Genomic DNA, 20,213 nt, shown 5'->3' on the forward strand with positions numbered 1-20,213 from the left:
CACGCTATGCGCGCTGCTTCCACCTGTTGGTGTGAGGAAGATAATCATTTTGCAGCTATAAGGGAAGTTTTTAAGGAATGTTAATCTGACTTAGTCACTATCACACTATCACAGGAGTGTATGGAAAGGACTTTACGCAAATCCAAAAATAAACAAATGTAGCCTACAAAATGAAATACCTTTGGTGACTTTCCTGTTTATTACAAAAATTATGATGATCAAAGAACACTTTGAGGGTGTTGTTGATCAGCTGAAGAACACTTTGAGGGTGTTGTTGATCAGCTGAAGAACACTTTGAGGGTGTTGTTGTTGATCAGCTGAAGAACACTTTGAGGGTGTTGTTGTAGATCAGCTGAAGAACACTTTGAGGGTGTTGTTGTAGATCGTGTTGGCCAACTCGAGCGGCTCCTCCTCCCTCGCTGCCGCCATCACCTCCAGAACTTGTCTGGTAGAAACAAAAAGTGACATTTTAACGTGACTTCTTTGAATCAAACTGAAAATCATGATGAATTGATGGCTCAGACGGGACTCACATGATGTGACACGGCTCGTTCCTGTCCTTCAGGCAGTGCCCCGCCTCCCATTTCTTCTTCGTGGGAAATGTAGTCCTGACATATTTGGAGCCTGCATGTGTGTTTTTCACCCCGCACCACGGAGCGTCTACAGGGGAGCACGAAGGTGTTCAGGTCGTGGACACGTTTCATACTTTCTGACACCTCAATGATAAATACACATATACATATAAGTACTGCAGCTTTAAGAGAGATCATCAGTCAGATTTTTAACCAACAGAGAGAGAGAGGGAGAGAGAGGAGTGTCTGAACTGCACAAACACGTTGTCAATATTTGGATTAGAGCTCGTGGAGGTTCATGGGGAAGCCATCAACAGGCTGGTCGTTGGCTCTTGGTCAAGAGGAGAGATACCAGCCTGGCCTCAAAACAGCAGCCGTAGCATCAGGGCGAGTAGAGGGAGGTAAAGCGAGGCGTGCCCACCTGATTACCTGAGTGATGTTGTTGCCTCAAGTACCCACTATGGTATCCCCCCCTTTTAAACCCTCAGCAGGCACAATCCTCCCCACTCACATAATCTCAGGTTATCATGCAGGTTACAAAGGATTATATCACCAAGTCCAAATAGAACAGGGGATAACAAATTACAGGGTGAACTGTTGGCTTCAGATGATCCCATGCAGGACATTCTTCTGAAATCCTGGCAGGACACAGTAAAAATCTGCAGAGTAGGAGAGTCATCTAAACTTCTCAGGTGGTGTGCTCACGATTCAGATTTTGCCCCAAATAAAAGTGATGGCAGATTTAAGCAATGGACGTCTAAAGGTTTGACTACCTACTACTCATTTGTCCACAAGGGGGCATTCCCGAGCTCTACAAAATAAACACAGTTTGGGAAGGGACGACTTTTATAGATACTTGCAGGTAAGGCATTACTTTAATCAAAACCTGAAGAAGGCTTTCGAAAAGGGGGAATCAGGGTTCCTGCAGATATTTCTTTTTCTTATCAAGTCCAAATCATCTAATAATAAAATAATAATAATAAAATCATCTCCAGATTATATAACGCTGTCCTATAATCTAAACAAGAGAGCATAGAATACATAAAGAAGAAGTGGGAAAAAGAAAGCAATGTGCAGATTTCTGTGGCGAGTTGGGATAAGATATGCCAGTTACAGTGGATCTTAACAAGGTCGAACACGTGGCGTGAGTTCTGCTGGAAAAATGTTGTGAGATTTTTTTGTTACACCTGTTCAGAAAAGACATCAAGGGGGTGGTGATGCTTGTTGGAGACTTTGTGGGTCTAACGGAGCCGACCGCTTCCACATATTCTGGGACTGTCAGGTTATTAAAGGTTATTGGAAACAGATTCATCAACATATTAGTAATGTGTTTGGCTCGAACATTCCTTTCAAGTGTGAAACTGTGTATCTGGGTGATTTATTGTCTGAAAATTGTAGCATGAATGACAGAAAATTACTCGGCATACTATTGGCAGCAAGTAAAAAAGCCATAACGAGAAAATGGTTAAAAGTAGACCCACCCACCATCAAGGAATGGATGGAAATTATACATCTACGTCATCTAGATCTACGTCATGGAAAAGATAACATTTTACCTCAAAGTACAACAAGTAAAGTTTTATATAATATGGACTGAGTACGTAAAACCTGTAAGATCGGACTTTAACTGATTTTATTTGTGAATTGTGAAAACCTACCCTCTACATCTTGTTTTTCTTTTTGCTTGATTCAGAAACAGTAAGCTCCCCGGTTCTGTGGTTCACATGTTGCAGTAAATGATCGATTTATAAGAAAAATAAAAAAATGTAGACGCCGTGCAGGAGTTTGTCTGCAATTTCTGATGGTTAAAATCCATAGAAGACTCAACATAAGGTGTCTAGAGCTTCTGTTTTCGTTGCCGTGGTAACAAATTTTGACTAGAATCACATGATAGTTTAATATTCTTGTATGATGACGACCCTAGACGGTATTATCCATAAATAAATATTACACTGTGGTCACCATTCTAACAACAGCAGAACGTATCTCTTATGAAGAGTCTCACACTCACCTGTTTCTATCATCAGTCTCTCCGTGGGGACGGACTTCATCGCTTCAATGTTCGCTTCCGTTTTCAACGAGCTTAAAAACAGAAACAACAAACTGTTGAATGTTCTTTGTTGTTCAAACCTGCCTTTAAAGAATCAACCTGTAACTCCTTCAAACAGTCGTATAAACATACTCCACATGCTAACAGACAGCTAACAACAAACTGTAGTCGTCATGGTAACAGTTGAATCACATCAAAGTTTAAAGTGATAGGATGTTGTTCTTGACGTCGTCTCTGATTTAAAGGAACATTTGAAGCCGCAGTCTTTGAGCTGCTCACCATCCGTTTATTCCGATGTAAAGGTCGAGGTCAACGAGGGCAGCGGCGTCCTCTGCAGTCCCGTCGAAGGAATGCACCTGAGAGACGAGTAAGAGTTAATCGAGTAGAATTTATCGAGGCGGTGCACATGTTATCAGATCACTCAGGAGGGATGTTAATGAGAAGCGTGAACAGGGACTGTCAACAACTACGATGGAGGACAAACTAGTCATTTCAAGGGAACAATTGACCCTTTGACAAGCCCCGCCCTCACCAGAAGTAACCTTTGACAAGCCCCGCCCTCAGTGACAGACTCAGGTCAGACTAGATACAGTAGGGTTTATGAGGAGAACTCTAAATCTCCTCAAACTTGTTAAAATCATTTCAAATATGATCCATGTCTGATGCTAGTGATGTCAGCTAACGTTAGCTGTCCTCCCGTGGTTGCTCGCCGTTTCACCTTTCCTGACTGACCTCTGGACTCCATCAGTGACCATCTCTGAAGCCTGGGGTCTGAACCATCCTCTACATGTTTCCAACAGGGTCTTCAAAACACAGCTGAGAGTTATGAGCTCAATGTGATAATCACAGCGACATCACTGAGTGCTAAACGCTGCAGATACATGCAGGATTATAAATCCTCCAGGATCACGATGTGGATATTTAGAGTCACTCTGTCAGACACCCCGAGAACCTCAGACTCTCCACCAATCAGTGAACTCGGGAGGACAGGTTGTGTTCACTTTGGAGTGATGGTAGAAAGCAAACGTCCTTACCACTCCTCCAACACATCGCTCTCGGTTTCTCTTCATGATGCCTTTAAAAAAAAAAAGAGACAAAATAAAATCAGCTGATGAACCGGATCAGACGCCGTGTTCACAAAGAACACCAGTGATGAAAATCAAGTTTCTTAGACTGCCCTCAAAGTTCTCCATGTTTCTCTAAGTCTAATATGTGTCTCTAGTCTGTCTACAAAACCCCCATCCTCTCTGTCTTTTTCCTCTGCTCCACTTTTCAGAAAACACACACACAAACACACACAAACACACACACACACACACACACACACACACACACACACACACACACACACACACACACACACACACACACACACACACACACACACACACACACACACACACACACACACACACACACACACACTCACTCACTCACTGATGAAGTCCTGGTGGGAGTTTCTGCAGTGCAGGAACATGGGCAGCTTGGTTTCCTCTGCGAGTTCAAACTGCTTCTCAAAGTATCTGAAGAAGAAAAAAGAAGCCAAATCTAAACACTGTACACATTATTAAGACGTGTTCATTACCAACGACTGAGAAACACATGAAGAAGAACGCCATCCTATTTTAGAAGATGAGAACGTAAACAAGAAGTTCAGAGTTTTGAAGTCAAACGGAGGCTGAAGCAGGTCAGTGAGCGTTGAGTGTTTCCTCTTCTTATCTGGCTGTTTGGTCTCTTTTTAATCTGCTGTGTGTATCATTCAATCAACCTTTATTTGTATGTTATCTGGAGACGCTTTACAAAGAGCAGGTTAAAGACTGTATTCACTGTTAAGACTAATATGATCGGGGGAGACGGGATAAGATGGAGGAGAGTTCTCCTTTGTGTTCCTCACTTCCTGTTGTCCACACTTCCTCGCCACTGAGGTGGAGGTCGGAGCGGGCCGTGCATGAATGTATCGAGTGTATAACGTCTCTGCAATGTCACTGTTTCTGTGTTTCTTAAAGTCTCAACTTGGGGCGCTGGTGGCACAGTGGTTGGTGCGCGCGCCAATGCCCCATGTATGGAGGCTGTCATCTCAAGCGGGTGACCCGGGTTCACCTCCCACCTGTGGCTTCTTTCCCGCATGTCGTTCCCCACTCTCTCTCCCTGGTTTCCGACTTTGTCCACTGTCCTTTCTATCCATTAGGGGCACAAAAAGCCCAAGAATAAATCTTAAAAAAAAAAAAAAAAAAAAAAAAAGTCTCAACTTTACGTTTTTATCTTTAAAGCAGAGTTCATCACGTCTGTCCCTGTTACATAAACAAATGTCATAAAGTCAAACATGTGCGGTGGCGAGGCATCACATCACATCGAGATGCAGCTTCATGTGAAGGACAAACTTCCTCCTGTGGGTTTAGATCTTCGGTTCAGTCTCTTGAACTTACTTGAGTTGAGTCTCTTTGGGACAAAATTCTAACCGGTCGAAATCTGGAACAAGAAGAGCAGACACAATGTTCAGCCTTCACATGATGTCACTGTTAACCGTTCTTCACCAGGAGAGAGACGAGCGTTAAAGAGCCTCCTTATTTGATATTACATATGATTATATAAGTCATATTAAATTTAGTTAAAGGGGGAGGATTAGATACTCGTTGAATTGTCTTTCTTATGTTGTGAATTGATTTGATTTCTACATTTTGTTTTTATTTTTTTAAATGTTCAAAATAAATAAATGTAATCATTAGACAATAAGAGACACAAATACCAGTGACCCCAGTTTCACACCACGTTAAATACTCACCGAGGCCGCACTCTCCGATGGCCACCACCTTCCCTCTGTGCGCCGCCGTCAGCTCCCTCAGAGCGGACAAATACTCCACTTCTCCGTTCTGCTCGAACTCAGCGCAGCGGGTGGGATGACAGCCGACGGTGCAGAAGAACTCCTCTGTGGTGAAAGAGAGAGGTTTTAAAACATGAAGGACAATAAATCCTGCATGCAGAGAAGCTTCAGGAAGAAACAAGGAAACAAACGTCATGTTTAAAGAGCTTTTCAAGGGACAAAAACAAAACTGAGACGAGTAGCAAAGGACGGGCAAGCGATGGAGAGGCGGAGGTAAGGATGTCGGCTGTGGAGGACAGGCGGTGTTTTTAAATTAATCCAAAGATCTGGCTTTGTGGACGTCTGAGGGGAGGGGGGTCCAGAGAGGGGGGGCTGTGACGCTGAAGACCCCGTCTCCATAGGTGCAGAGTCTGGTGTGTGGCATGGACAGCAGGCCGGAGGTTTAGGGTCATGGTGTGAGGGTGCAGGAGGTCTGAGAGGTAAAGAGGGGCGAGGGCGGGGAGGGATTTATAAGTGAGGAGTATTCTGTATTTAATTCTGGATCTAAGTGGGAGCCAGTGGAGGTGGAAGAGGGGTGGGGTGATGTGGGTTTGGTGTGGGTGAGGACTCTGGCAGCAGAGTACTGGACTGTCCAGGCTTTGCTGGGTACCCCGACAGGACTCGGTTACACTAATCAAGACAGGAGGATATAAAGGCGTGGGCGTCAGGCTTTCTGTCACGGAGGCGGGAGACATTTCTCAAACAAAAGAAGGCAGATCTGATGATGGAGCAGAATGAGAGTTTGGAGTCTAAGATGACGCCACGTCTCATCCTGCTCCATCATCAAATCTGAGAAATAATACAAACATAAAGAGTCAATAAAATGTAAAAGGTGTGGTCTAATAAAGACAACTCCAGAGAACTTCTTGACTCGATCAACAACAATCTCTGCGAGTGTGAGTCCATACCTCGGCTCTCTGCCAGTCTCACCGCCTCCCTGCTGTCCTCAAGGTTTCCTGCTGTGATCAGAAACTGGGCAAAAGAAACGCAGGACTTTAGGCATCGGATTTATCTTGACATATTTTAAAGCAGCATCACCATGCCAACCGTAATCATGGGCAACCTGAAGAGCATCATGTCAAACAGTCACGCTTTACAAAGGACAAAATGTAAATATCAATTGAGTTACCATGAAATAACAGCGTGTGGATTTTCTCAACCTGAGAATAAAAACTAAAAAATAATGTATCTCATCCCATCTTAAAGTATCTAAAGAACCAAAAACACATCTCCTTCATGAGTCAGGATGTGGAGTCCGACAAAACGTTTTTGTGCGATGTCGACGCTGTGATGAGTGTGTTCATTAAAAACAAGAATGAAGACTCAGGTGTCTAGGAACTCTACTTTTGTTGCCTTGGTAACAAACAGGTGTTGATGAATATTGTTTGATTTTTACTCAAATCACATCAAAGTTTTAAATGGTGGTATCATGACGACTGGTCATTCTGGTGGTGAAGACCCTGAAGTCTTTCCACCAGGGGAGCGTCTCTTCACCTGTAGATAATGTTCTTTTATAAACGGGACAAACACAACGCTCACCTTTTCAACCCCGACTGCCACGGCTCTGTCGACGATCTGATCGAAATCGTCTGTCAGGAAAAGTGTTTAGTTATAAAAACTTTCTAAACTCTTGACGTCATGGAAACTAACACAGCTGTTATAAATATAATACAGTGTTTTCCCTAGGTTTACAGCGTTGGGGGGGAGGGACATGCCGACACAGCGACACAAACACTTGAAGGAATCTTGGTGTTCATGTGTTACTTTTAATGACAGCTGTCCTTTTCTATCGGAAAGGTATCCTTAGATGACTTCTTTCCCTGATTACGGACTCTATTCACTATCCTATCTCTACAATAAAGGCACAAAAAGCCCAAAAATAAATCTTTAAAAAAAAAATTTAAAGTTTTTTTTTTGATTTTTATTTTTTTACTTGACCTTCAGGCGGGGCGGGCGTTGGGGGGGCGGGCCCAATATAATGGTAGGGGAAACACTGTAATACAGATGTTATAAGACAGATGTTAGAAATACAATACAGATGTTATTGTGGCGATTCACAGCACGGTTCTCTCACGTAGGCGTGGTCACATCAGTTGAATATTTAATGTTTGTACCTGGATGGAAATGGACACTAAGCAGAGAGAAATACTTTGTGTTTGTGTAAATAAATCTGGACATTATTGAAAAAGAGAAACGTCTCTCACCGTCGTGTTTGTGCTTCCCTCTGTAGACTCCTCTGAACATGGGATCAGTCAGGTTCACTCCGATGTCTGCAGATGGAGAGGATGGATGTTAAAGGCAACGCATCAACAACTATCTGCTCATGAGTCATTGTTCATGTGTTGCAAAACAAGACAAACATCTCACTGTGATTTATTCATCTGACAGCAGAGTACCGAGATAAAATTCAGACAGTGAGCAGGAGTTAGTTGGCAACATGTAGCCAACACAAATATGTTGGCAACATGTTGCTGCAAGAGAAAGATAAGGAGCACTGTGTAAATTGCACAAATACGTTGGCAACATTTGGCCAAGAAGGAGGAGCTGGAGAGCGTATTTGTGCAATTTCAAACGTGCTCCTTATCTTTCTCTTGTAGCAATATGTTGCCAACATATTTGCACCACTTTAGACAGGATACTGGAGTTTGTTTGAGTTTGTTGGCTGGACTCTCTCTTTCTCTGGAGTTGCCCAGGGTGAGAGGCGCCGAGCGGGTGTGGGGATACTCACTAGCCCCCGGCTGAGAGCCACTGTGTTGGAGTTTTCCCCGGTGAATGAGAGGGTCGGCTCTCTGCGACTGCAGGTTGCAGAGAGGAAGGCTCTGACTGTTGTATGTGCATATGCACCTAACAGCAGCTCAGAGTACACGGCCTTCTTGGAGTCTCTGGGTGGGGTCCTGGAAGGGGTTCCTGCCTGGGGACTCTGTAGTTCTACTGGGGGACTTCGACGCTCACGTGGGCGACGACAGGGGCACCTGGAGGTGAGTGATTGTGAGGAACGGCCTGCCCGATCTGAACCTGAGTGGTGTTTTGTTGTTGGACTTCTGTGCTAGTCATGGATTGGCCATAACAAACACCATGTTCAAGCATAGGCATGTTCCACATAGCATAGGGATGTAGCACCCTAGGCCAAAGATTGATGATCGACTTTGTAGTTGTTTCGTCAGATCTGCGGCCATATGTTGTGGACACTCAGGTAAAGAGAGGAGCAGAGCTGTCAACTGATCACCACCTGGTGGTGAGTTGGATCAGATGGCGGGGAAGGCTGCTGGACAGACCTGGCAAACCCAAATGTGTAGTGCAGGTGAACTGGGAATGTCTGGCAGTGGGGTCTTCAACTCCGGAAAAACTTCTCCCTCATCCCGGGGGAGGTTGGGGACATGGAGTCCGAGTGGTCCGAGGCCATGGTTCTCTGCCGGAAAAAGGTGGATTGCTCTCTCCGGGTGGGGAGTGAGTCCCTGCCCCAAGTGGAGGAGTTCAAGTATCTCGGGGTCTTGTTCACGAGTGAGGGTAGGACGGAGTGTGAGATTGACAGACGGATTGGCTCGGCGTCAGCAGTGATGCAGGCGCTTTGCCGGACCGTTGTGGCGAAGAGGGAGCTGAGCCTGAAGGCAAAGCTCTTGATTTACCGGTCGATCTACGTTCCAACCCTCACTTATAGTCATGAGCTATAGATAGTGACCGAAAGAATAAGATTGCGGATACAAGCAGCTGAAATTAGCTTCCTCCGGAGGGTGGCTGGGCTCAGCCTTACACATAGGGTGAGGAGCTCGGAGTAGAAAGGAGCCAGTTGAGGTGGTTTGGGCATCTGTTAAGGACGCCTCCTGGACGCCTCCCTTCAGACGTTTTCCAGGCACGACCAACTGGGAGGAGACCCCGGAGCAGACCCAGAATGCGCTGGAGGGATTATATATCCAGTCTAGCCTGGGAACACCTCGGAATCCCCCAGGAGGAGCTGGAAAACGTTGCTGGGGAGAGGGAAGTCTGGGTTGACTTACTGCGCCTGCTACCACCACGAACCAACCTCAGATAAGAGGAAGAAAATGGATGGATAGATGGACGTTGGCAACAAGAGGTGTAGCTTTACCTGCAGCTGCTAAAGAACTTATTTCAAAACTCAGTGACTGCTGTGTTGTTGTCACTTTAGCAGCAGGGCTAACTCACTCCATGCTAACTAAACATTTTGCTTAATATGTTTAAAAACTAACTGGAAGTGTCTTAGCGTCTTCTTTGTTGTATTAATGTCGCTATTAAACACATTAAAGAAGACTCTTACCAATGAATTTATGTTGAGCCATGACTGTGACAGAAAAACCTCTGAAGAGAGCAACACATGCAACTCGAACCGGTCCCATTGGCTACATTACCGTAATTACCCTGACAGAGTGCTGTAATATTAGTGAATGATCTTCTATTAATGATTTTCTTTATTATTATCTTAAAATGTGATGAGATATTTTTTAGGGAAGGGTGTGCCTCAAATGAGCAATCATAAATAAACGCTGATTGTAATAAAGACAAGAAAGTGATTGAAAGAAAATTCTGTTTTGCGCATTTTTCTCGTCATTACGTCATTACGGTCGCATCGTCCAATCAACACAAAGTCCCAGAATGCTCCGCGTCTGTCAGGGAGAAGGTGACAGGGGACGGTGAAAATGGCCACCGCTTACCTCACCCACCAGCAGAAAGTGCTGCGACTTTATAAGAAATCACTGAGACACCTGGAGTCCTGGTGCGTGTTCAGGTGAGAGCCGAGGTGTTTGTTCAGTAACTGCTTTAAAAAGTGATAAAAACGGACCGCAGCGTCCGTAATGACGTCTGTTGAACGCAGCTAGGCTAACAACAGCTAAGCTAACTGCTAATGTATGCTAGCCGGGTCATTCAGTCTAAAGTCAGACATTTCACAGAGAAGTTGAATTAAATAATCAGTTTAATTTATCTGAATGAAAACATGAATGCAGACGTTAAACTAATCTCCTCATCTCAGACGGTTAACGTCATTTTGTTTAATGATTAAACTCGTGTTTTACACTGAAAGGGCGCCACCTAGCGTCCAAACACTGACAACAACACATTTAAATCTGAGGTTAAAAACAAAAAGAAAACAAATTAATCTTTGTTTCAATAAATCTTTATTTAATAAATATATAAAGAATCAATCTTGTGTCCATAAATATGAACAGATGTTTGTTTTTTATTTAAAGTCGATAAACAAAGTTTACAGACACGTTGGCAACATTTGTAGAGGAGCGAGGGTCTCTCTCTCTCTCTCTCTGTCTTTCTATCTGTCTGTCTCTGTCTCTCTCTCTCTCTCTCTCTCTCTCTCTCTCTCTCTCTCTCTGTCTTTCTATCTGTCTGTCTCTGTCTCTCTCTCTCTGTCTTTCACTGTCTCTCTCTGTCTCTCTCTCTTTCTGTGTCTCTCTGTCTCTCGCTCTCTTTCTTTCTCTCTCTCTCTGTCTCTGTCTTTCACTCTCTCTGTCTCTGTCTCTCTGTCTCTGTCTCTGTCTCTCTGTCTCTCTCTCTCTCTCTCTCCCTCTTTCACTCTATCTGTCTCTCTCCCTCTTTCTCTCTTTCTCTCTCTTTCTTTCTCTCCCTCTTTCTCTCCCTGTCTCTCTCCCTGTCTCTCTCTCTCTCTCTCCCTCTTTCTCTCCCTCTTTCTCTCTCCCTCCCCCTCTCTGTCTCTCCCTGTCTCTCTCCCTGTCTCTCTCCCTGTCTCTCTCCCTGTCTCTCTCTCTGTCTCTCTCCCTGTCTCTCTCCCTGTCTCTCTCTCTGTCTCTCTCTCTCTCTCCCTCTTTCTTTCTCTCTCTCTCCCTCTTTCTCTCTCTCTCCCCCTCTCTTTCTCTCTCCCTCTTTCCCTCTCCCTCTCTCTCCCTTTAAAAACCTGACTGGTCTGATGTTATTTTATAGCTTCTGTGATTTTTGATTCTACTTCTCATTTAAATAACATAACGTTTTAAATCATGTGACATCAGAAAGTAATCTGAGTAATAATTAAGTTTTGTGAAAGTGGATCAAGAAGAAAAGTTAAACATTCAAACTTTGTTTTTGAATCCGTATGAAAATAACTGCAGCTGATAATTGTGTAAAATCAGAGTGTAAATAACTTTTCTGTTTGAGGTTTTAACAGTTAGACTCGTTGTTAAGATAACACAGTGAACTTTTCCGGCCCTGCACTGATTTAAAAACACGTCACCATGGTGTGTTTATTTTGTTTTTCCTTCATAGAGACAAATATCGTTTCTATGCCTGCTTGATGCGGGCTCGCTTCGACGAAAACAAGAATGAAAAGGACATGGTGAAGGCCACCATGATGCTGAAGGCGGGAGAGGAGGAGTTCTGGACCAGGCAACATCCTCAGCCCTACATCTTCCCCGACTCCCCTGGAGGGACCTCCTACGAGAGATACGAGTGCTACAAGGTGACCGTTACGATGAATTAATCTGTGAACATACAGAAGCCTAATGTTTTAAAGAGGAATGCTGTGTGGTGGTAACAGCATCGTTTGATTTGTACTGCAGTCATACAGCAGATTAACCTTCTGACAGTCCCACAGCCTGTGTGCTGCTGCATGAAGCCCTGAGCTATGCTTTGTTCTTGTAGGTCCCGGAGTGGCTGCTGGACCACTGGCACCCCTCGGAGAAGGCCATGTATCCGGATTACTTCTCCAAGAGAGAGCAGTGGAAGACACTGAGGAACCAGAGCTGGGACAAAGAGGTGAGCTCTCCGGGCGTGTGTTCCCTCGGCTGCTTTCCGTACAGAGAGCTTCACCTTGATGTCAGTTAATGTGTTTCTGCTTCAGTGAATGAGGCCACAGTGCTAGAGCTTGTGTACCCTCTGCACACCCTCTGTGAGAGCAGAGCCGCGAGACGATTCACCATCTCCGGGACTTTTTTTCTTCTTCTCATTCTTCATGTAGCCCTGTACCTACGCAGACGCCTACATTCATATCCTGACATTCCACTCCCTCAAAAATGTGACTGCGTCTAAATGATGCAGACCACGAGCCCTGTGATTGGTCCGCTTAATAGCATCATCTATCTGCTTTTACAACATTACTGGTATTGCTGCCGTTTACAGAATTCTGCAGAAGAACGCTAGAATTCTGTTATCAACTCCAACATCATAAGCGCTGTTTCAGTCGCCATGGTTTCCTGTGGCGCTTGTTACAGGCAGAGTATTTCAGAGCTACGCAGACTCACCGAGCCACAAGTATGTAGTGCTCACGACGGCGTATCCGCGGTAAAACAAAGATGGATTCATTCCTCCTCCTCTTGTCACAGACAGGAGGAGAACCTGGTTACTGAGTTAAAAGTGCAGTTTAGTTCTGAGGAGGGGCAGAATTCAGGGGGTTCTCTGAAGAGACCAGAGTACCTTTAAGGTCTTGATGGAGGGTCATTGTTGGAATGCGTTCTGCTTCAGTGGTTTAAACGTGTTTCTCCTTCCTGTCTCCAGGTGGCCCAGCTGCAGGCTGAGACTGGAACTGAAGGCATCAAGACCGAAGCCCTCCCTCCAGCCCGCAAGGAGGGCGACCTCCCCCCTCTGTGGTGGCAGTTTGTCACCCGCCCCAGGGAGCGACCCACATAAACACCCCCACCTCCACCCCCCCCCAGTCTGAGGGCAAAGTCTCCCAACTCTCTTGACCTCTGAGTGAAGAAGGACCATCGGTCTTAAAGGATGTTTTCATGGCGCTCCACCTGTACAGTTAGCGTGAGGAAACAACCCGTCTGTGTTCACCTGGAACCTTTCAAGTGGTCAGAAGTCCTGTCTGTGTTTCACTGAATAACTGTTCCAATAAATCTATATATGATTCAAACATTTGCATTTCTTCTGTCATGATTCCGGGTTTTTAAACATGTCCACACTTGAGGCGCTGGTGGCGCAGTGATTGGTGCGCGCGCCCCATGTATGGAGGCTGTGTTCCTCCAGGCGGGCGGCCCGGGTTCGGGTCTTGCCTGTGGCTCCCTTTCCTCATGTCGTTCCCTATTTCTTCCCCTACTTTCTGACTCTATCCACTGTCCTGTATCTCCATTAAAGGCAAAAAAGCCCAAAAATAAATCTTGAAGAAAAAATGTCCACATTTGTTTGATGTCACGGCAACAAACAGACGCCTAATGTTGGCTCACTTCTAGTTTTTAATCATGGAAGGCTGCAGACGGACTCATGCACACTGACTGATTTATACAGAAAGCAATCAGACGTGCAGGAGAATACCTGCGATGATTGATGGATTCTTTGGTGTCCTTCACACCTGTCTGATGAAGTACATCGTCATCTTTTTAACGCTTCAGTCCTTTTGATGCTATCGATCATTAAAATAACAGTTTGTGCAGGACGCCGATGGCCTCGCTGTTATGTTTCACGCCCCATGTACAGAGGCTGTGGTCCTCATCGCAGCGGATGCGGGTTCAAATCTGACCTCAGCCCTTTGCTGCAGGTCAACCCCCTTCCTCTCCTCCTGACGCTTCCCGTCTCTCCTCAGCCGTCCGATCCAATAAAGACTTCAAAATAACTTGTAAAAGTAAAAAAAAAAAAAAAAAGACGACAGATTGTCGTTTTAAAACTCCTGGCGTGGAAAAGTACAAAACAATTTGACGAGGTTACGTTTCATGCTGTCTTGATGTTTAATCACAGAAAAGAAAGAACATTTTTTTACTCCTATTTCTACAACTTCTAAATAAATTAATGTACAAATGTGAGCTGATCAAATGTACCACATTCAACCCAACGTTTGCTTCTGTTCTCCACTGCATCCAATCAGAGCATCATGTTCCAGACGTCTCGAGTTCTGGAGTTGATCAAGAACTCGAGTGTGATTTTTCCTGGTTACTAAGGGAGCATGTTTCTTCAAGGCCTCAAATAAAATGAATGTTTAAAAAAGGAAGAAGTTCATGAGTTGGTTGTTCTTCGTTCAGCAGCAGATTAAAACATATTTGGTTCAGATGTGAACGTGTCATCACTACAGTCCTAAGAAACGCCTAGCAAAGCCTCAGATCGCTGTTCTCGTTGCCATGGTGATAAACACTCCATCACTATGGCGACAGGCCGGGTCTGAAGTTGCTGGGTCGTATCATCATGGTGACCGCCTTCAGAGAGTAAAAGTCTGATTCTTTCCAGGAGAACCACACGATGCCGTCCGGTCCCAGCAGGTTCTGAGCTTTCAGAGAGTAGTGCCCCCCCTGGTGGAGAAGTAGAGTTTTAATCTTAACAGCGTTAAAGGTCAAAAGGCGTTTTCTCCGTCCACATGCTGCAGTGCGCTCTGTCACAGTCCTACCTTGTAGTAGACTCCGTTGAGGTTGGCGTAGAAACACTGATGGTACCACCAGCCCGCGTGGCTGATCTCAGCGCAGATGTTTCCCGTGTCTGGTGTGCTGAAGCTCTGCTGGTCATGGTACCAACTGAACGAGTCCTTCACCGTACCGTTGAAACCAGACACATGGAGGCGGTAATGGTTCTCCTCATCGTCGATCCTGCAGGACGAGAGGAGAAAACATCATCCTGAGAACAGACGGACACATCTTCTAAGAAACTCTCAAGACTTTTAAATTAGTTTTCATATTTTTTCACACAACACTCCTGAAACATTTCTAGAGGATTCTAAGGACACACTGCCCCTGAAATCTTCCTGAGCATGATGTCCCTCACGGCGAGAGTCCCATCGATGGCGGTCTCCATGCTGGAAATGCTGTCTCAGTCTAACTTTCAGTCAACCTAACGACAGGCTGAGAGCTGGAGCTGAGGCGGGTTTTAAGCCTCCTCACAAACCGTTACACCGATGCCCACCTGTCAATCAGGTCAGCTACACGCCTTATTGTGAATAACTCTTATCCTTCATCAAATCAAAACGGATGAGTCATCAAAACAGACCTATTTGGTTTTTTGAACCAGGCTGTAAACTTGTTCATCTCTGCTGTAAAAACAGGCTTTTTAGAATGGGTGTGAATGTGACTTCCTGTGCTTCTGCAGCCAGCCTCCAGGAACTGCAGGATTTTACACATCGGCTTCAATTTTAAACACCGGAGGTTGCTGCTATGTTAAAGCTCCTGTGAGGTTTGTGTTGATCTTGGCGCCTTTATCTTTTTATCTCTTTTGATTTTGTCTTGTTCATGCACAACGTATCCCTGACTTCTTCAAACAACTCGCTCATACAAAGTCTTTGCAGTGAAAGTTTAAAAGTCGGTTTCTGCAGGTTAATCTCGTCGTCTGAATTTATAGTTTCTGAAGATGTTTCATGACCACATTAAATCTGCATCAGTCTCTTCTCTAACTGATCGATGTGTTCCTGCTGTCAGTCCCTCTTCACCTGTCGCTCTACCTGAAGGTGCGGTACTGGGCGTGTCTGTGGGCGTTGCTCCAGTCCTGCAGGTCGATACGCAGACTGTAGTGTCCCTGGTTGGACAGCAGGTGGAGCTGTTGGTTTCCCAGCCAGTGTTCTCCTCGCGGCTCGCCGAAACCTTCTCGGTACTCCAACCAGCCACGGTTAAAACTAACCGAGCCGTCACGCCGTCGCTGTAGCACCGTCCAGCCGCCGCCTAATGAACAGACAAGAACAAAAATAATGGCAACGTGTCCAATTTAAAATATGACATGTTTACTAAACCAAGCTCTACTAACCTTCATGTTCTGCAGCTTTCTAAAGAATCAAACCGTCTTATCATCAGAACGAACGTTTGGTCACATCTGCTCTTCACATATTAAACATGATGAAGTCTGAAGTCGTCAGCTGATCCAAACTCAACTTTGATTTATGCTCATTAAAACTGACCAAAGTGACATCGTCGCTGATTTAACACACACAGAAAAACCTTTGACTGAGAGGAGCTCCATGATGTTCTTGTGTTGTATTGTTCTTCTTCTTTGGTTATTGATACGTTTTCTGTTTGGCCCCTCCCCTTCTGTACGATTCTTTGTGTGAGCGGTGGGTGTCATAATCCATCCCCTTATTTATGGTATTCTGTTTCCGGCCATGTCTTCACGTCTTTCCCAACTTATCTATTTGTGTTCATGCGTCTGTGACAGTCACAGCATCCTTTAAAAGCTATCACAACACAGAAACACACCAGCGTGTGTGTGTTTGTGTGTGTGTGTGTGTGTGTGTGTGTGTGTGTGTGTGTGTGTGTGTGTGTGTGTGTGTGTGTGTGTGTGTGTGTGTGTGTGTGTGTGTGTGTGTGTGTGTGTGTGTGTGTGTGTGTGACTCACCCTCTGTCTCCATGTCACAGTAGACAGGCCTGGAGGAACCCGGAGACAAGACGATGCTGTACACACCAGAGCGCCGCACACCGTTATGATACAGAGACGCACAGTCTGACGGACAAAGAGACAAGTGTGCTCCATCTGAGGAAGTGAGAAACATGCCCACACGCACACACACACACACACACACACACACACACACACACACAGAGTTTGCAAAGCTCCTGCAGGTAAGCACAACAATCCAAACTTGAGTGATAAACTTCAGGCAGCCTGACTGAAATCTTCCTGAGTTGTTGTTCACACACGCGTGTTATTAGGATTCACTCACCTTTGGAGTCAGCCTCAAGTGGTCATTCGAGGAACTGCACTTTCTGGCAGCCCCTGATATGTTTATATATTTATATCAATGTCTTTGAGTACCTGGTGGCAGCGTGTCCCGCATGTTGAGCAGTGACGTTGTTCTGATGACGTTGATCTTGCAGCCTGTGTTCAGGCTAATTCGCTGCACGGTCGCTGACAGGTTACCGAGCTGAGCCTGCAGCTCGGACAGCAGCGCGGCGTGCACATGCAGCAGCGTGTCCGTCTTAGCCTGACGTAACTCCAGGGCATGTAGCCGTGGTTCAAGAGTCTGGACTGAAGTCACATTTTCTTCACTCTGAGAGAGAGAGAGAGAAACGAAGGAGAGTTTGACCTTTATTATTCTCCTGATGCAGCCGTAAGATGGAGAAAAATAAATGAAGGTGAAACAATCTTCAGGACATGCGCTCAAGCATTTAGTGCATTCATTTCATATCTCTTGATGTTGATTTGGAATTCTGTTTCATGTCATAAAAAATAATCATCGATTTCATTTAGAATGTAAAGTTACGATTTTAAGTCCCCTTTAAATGTTTACTTTGCGACCTTCAGACCAAAACAAACGCTCTCTTTGGACAAGCCTCCTTCATCCCTCAGCCCCCCCCCCCCCCCCCCTCCCTTCCTGTTGTAAAAGCGAGTGGGCGGGCCCGTCTCTCTTTCCCCACGTGGTGGGCTAACGTGTTTGATCCTCTGAGTGAAACATAAACAAGCTGAAGGAAGCTCCGCCCCATCAGAGTAAACACAGAGCTAAGAACAACAAACGCAGAGGGGATTTGACTTCACTCTCTCTTTAGGGATTAATTACTCCACAATATATTTACCGAGAGTATTTCAGATTTGCCCTGCTGCACAACTGAGGCTCTCTGATAAACTTCCAGCAGAGAGAAGACGTCCTCCTTTAAAAAAGAAACAGTCCGATCTCCTCGAGTCAGCGACAGTTTTAAGTGGATTTGAGACCAAGGTCAGCCTTGGGACGCCGCAGCCCAGGAAGCAGCTCTGTGGGTCGGATGGCCCCGGCTGAAAGGTTTGCAGCTAATCCTGTTAGCTTTCAGGGTTAAGGAGGACTTAGTGGGTGTGAAATACGGAGAGATAAAGAGAAACAGTGAGATAAAGGCGGCCTGTATTTATGTTGTCTTACCGTAAAACTCCAAATAGAAGCCCCTCCCAGTTTAAGGCCCAGCAGTAACTTTTACTCGCCCGGTGTAGCTGCACGTAAAGGCAGCGCTCAGTCCAAGGCTCGTCTGTGTGTCGTGTTTAAGAGCGTGTGGATTACAAAATAATTAGAAAGAGCAGCAAGACACAAAAAGTAAAGATGAAGTTCAACATCTGTCCAAGACAGACGGACTAACACTCTGGCCTCGCTGAACATGCCAGAGCGGGAACTCTTGGTCTTACTCTGTTTGTGTTTTGTTTTGTGTATGTTTGTTCTTTGGTGGGAATTGTCTGTTATGACATCATTGACATCTTAACTTTGTACACAGTTAAATATTCCTTCTGCTGTACATTAACTATGATACAGTGTTTCCCAGCTTTACTGTGAACCAGTTAAAATAATTAAAGTCCCCTCTCATATCGACGACTGTCCCAAATCAAGGCAGGGTCGTTTCATAGACTGAAGGGAATAAAAGACTGGGAGAGAAATAGAAGTTTTACAGTACTTTTTTGTTTTCATCTTGTTGTCATGACACGATGCTGCGATGATGTAAATGTACATTTAACACTGAATGAAGTCTGACAGTGATGACAGAGGGTTTTAAAGGAGCGTGCTGTGTTTCACCATATTTCCCCTTTTACTGTATGAGTCATCAAACACTCACATACAATCCACGACTACATACAGTTCAACCCGTCATGTCCTGTGACCTTGCAGGCAACCCACACTGGGATTGTAGTGCTGAGTGCATGGCCGCTCTCTGTGCAGGCGAAAAGACAAGACAGATGAAGGAGGAAGCTAGCTGAAACTGTTAGGACCGGACAGACCTCCACAAAAACCAAAAACCGATCCGCCTGCAGATTCAAGCAGATCTGGAGTGAACTTTTTCAATTTGTGAAATGACTCACCTGGAGAGCAGCCATGCTTTCTGAAAACTCTGCAGCAAATCAGCAGCCAACAACACAAGCCAGTGGTCGAGGCACAGACTCACCTTTTGACCTCTGACCACTGACCCCAGACCCACCATCCTGTACTGTGTGACCTAAATGTTGGGATGTATGCTTGCAGAGCTTGTGTAATCTTCTGAACACATTTCTTAAGTGTTGAACACTAGCTGTCAGATCGATCAGCTCTTCATTCTACTCACAAAGACAAACACGAGTGAACCGTCTCATGTCAGTGTACCTGCAGCTCCAGCGCCTTCACTCGATGCCGGTGGTTCCTCAGCTCTTCCTGCAGCTCTGACATCGTCTCCCTCAGCTCATCCAGCTGTTCTTTTCTGTTCTGGTTCTCGTGCAGCCAATAAGAGATGTCGTCTGTGCAGCGGAACATATCCGGGCAGCGTTTCTGGGATGGTCCCCCTGTCACGGGAGGCAGCGTGGCCGTCAGCTGACACTGACCGCTAGATGTCAGCTGGCTGCTGTACTCGCCGCACCGTTCCGTTAGACTCTGGTTGGTGCTTTCTCCAACACCCACGTTGATGCTGCGCATCACAGGTGGAGCATCGGGGTGCAGTTCGTGGTGCGTTTCCCGGAGGGTGGACGTAGGATGCCAGTCAGCGTCCTCATAGTTGTCCTTGTGGATGTCTGGAAGGTCCCAGTTAGTGTCCTGGACATCTCTGCCTGTTTGGAAGTTCATGTCAGATGCATCTGAGTGTGTGTCTGTGAGTGTGTGTGAGGGAACATCTGCATTGTGTTGGACATCAGAGTGTGTGTCCGTGAGTGTGTGTGAGGGAACATCTGCATTGTGTTGGACATCAGAGTGTGTGTCCGTGAGTGTGTGTGAGGGAACATCTGCATCATGCCGGACGTCAGAGAGTTCATCAGTGGCAGCAAAGTCTCCAGAAACGAGCTGGAACCACCACCAGGTCAGTAAAACAAACGTCCACTTCATTCTGGACACTCAGTCTCTCTCCTCCTTCGTTGACTTTTATCCAAAGCAGCTCGGCGTGACGTCCAACGGAGAATCGGTGTTTGCACCTTCAGTTTCTGCACCTTCAGGGTCAGGCATGATGGCACAAAGAGGTCCAGA

The 20,213-nt window shown here is 45.5% G+C and overlaps 3 protein-coding genes across 3 annotated transcripts in view; 1 reads left to right on the plus strand and 2 right to left on the minus strand.

Annotated features, from left to right (window-relative positions):
- Window positions 1–176: 176 nt before the first annotated feature.
- tatdn1 (TatD DNase domain containing 1) lies at window positions 177–9,889 on the minus strand. The gene is made up of 12 exons (XM_061060174.1): window positions 9,756–9,889; window positions 7,687–7,752; window positions 7,022–7,071; window positions 6,391–6,454; window positions 5,405–5,548; window positions 5,049–5,091; window positions 4,060–4,145; window positions 3,657–3,697; window positions 2,902–2,978; window positions 2,584–2,654; window positions 534–660; window positions 177–445 (listed from the first exon to the last, which is right to left on the minus strand). Exons 1-12 carry the CDS (start codon window positions 9,832–9,834, stop codon window positions 349–351), a joined length of 945 nt encoding a protein of 314 aa, XP_060916157.1. The 5' UTR covers window positions 9,835–9,889; the 3' UTR covers window positions 177–348.
- A 177-nt stretch (window positions 9,890–10,066) lies between these two features.
- ndufb9 (NADH:ubiquinone oxidoreductase subunit B9) lies at window positions 10,067–13,296 on the plus strand. Its single transcript, XM_061060181.1, has 4 exons — window positions 10,067–10,223; window positions 11,705–11,897; window positions 12,080–12,193; window positions 12,932–13,296. Exons 1-4 carry the CDS (start codon window positions 10,135–10,137, stop codon window positions 13,061–13,063), a joined length of 528 nt encoding a protein of 175 aa, XP_060916164.1. The 5' UTR covers window positions 10,067–10,134; the 3' UTR covers window positions 13,064–13,296.
- Window positions 13,297–14,057: 761 nt separating this feature from the next.
- Window positions 14,058–20,213, minus strand: part of LOC132991397 (angiopoietin-related protein 7-like) — a 6,647-nt gene continuing 491 nt past the window's right edge. The window contains exons 1-6 of the mRNA XM_061060170.1: window positions 19,368–20,213; window positions 17,093–17,327; window positions 16,676–16,810; window positions 15,792–16,008; window positions 14,751–14,946; window positions 14,058–14,655 (exon numbers count right to left, since the gene is read on the minus strand). The exon at window positions 19,368–20,213 is cut by the window's right edge and continues 491 nt beyond it. Coding sequence (XP_060916153.1) covers window positions 14,509–14,655; window positions 14,751–14,946; window positions 15,792–16,008; window positions 16,676–16,810; window positions 17,093–17,327; window positions 19,368–20,075 — 1,638 coding nt within the window. The 5' untranslated portion in view covers window positions 20,076–20,213 and the 3' untranslated portion in view covers window positions 14,058–14,508. The remainder of the gene's footprint in view (window positions 14,656–14,750; window positions 14,947–15,791; window positions 16,009–16,675; window positions 16,811–17,092; window positions 17,328–19,367) is intronic.

This window comes from Labrus mixtus, chromosome 16, assembly GCF_963584025.1.
Source record: "Labrus mixtus chromosome 16, fLabMix1.1, whole genome shotgun sequence".
In the NCBI taxonomy this organism is placed as follows: Eukaryota; Metazoa; Chordata; class Actinopteri; order Labriformes; family Labridae; genus Labrus; species Labrus mixtus.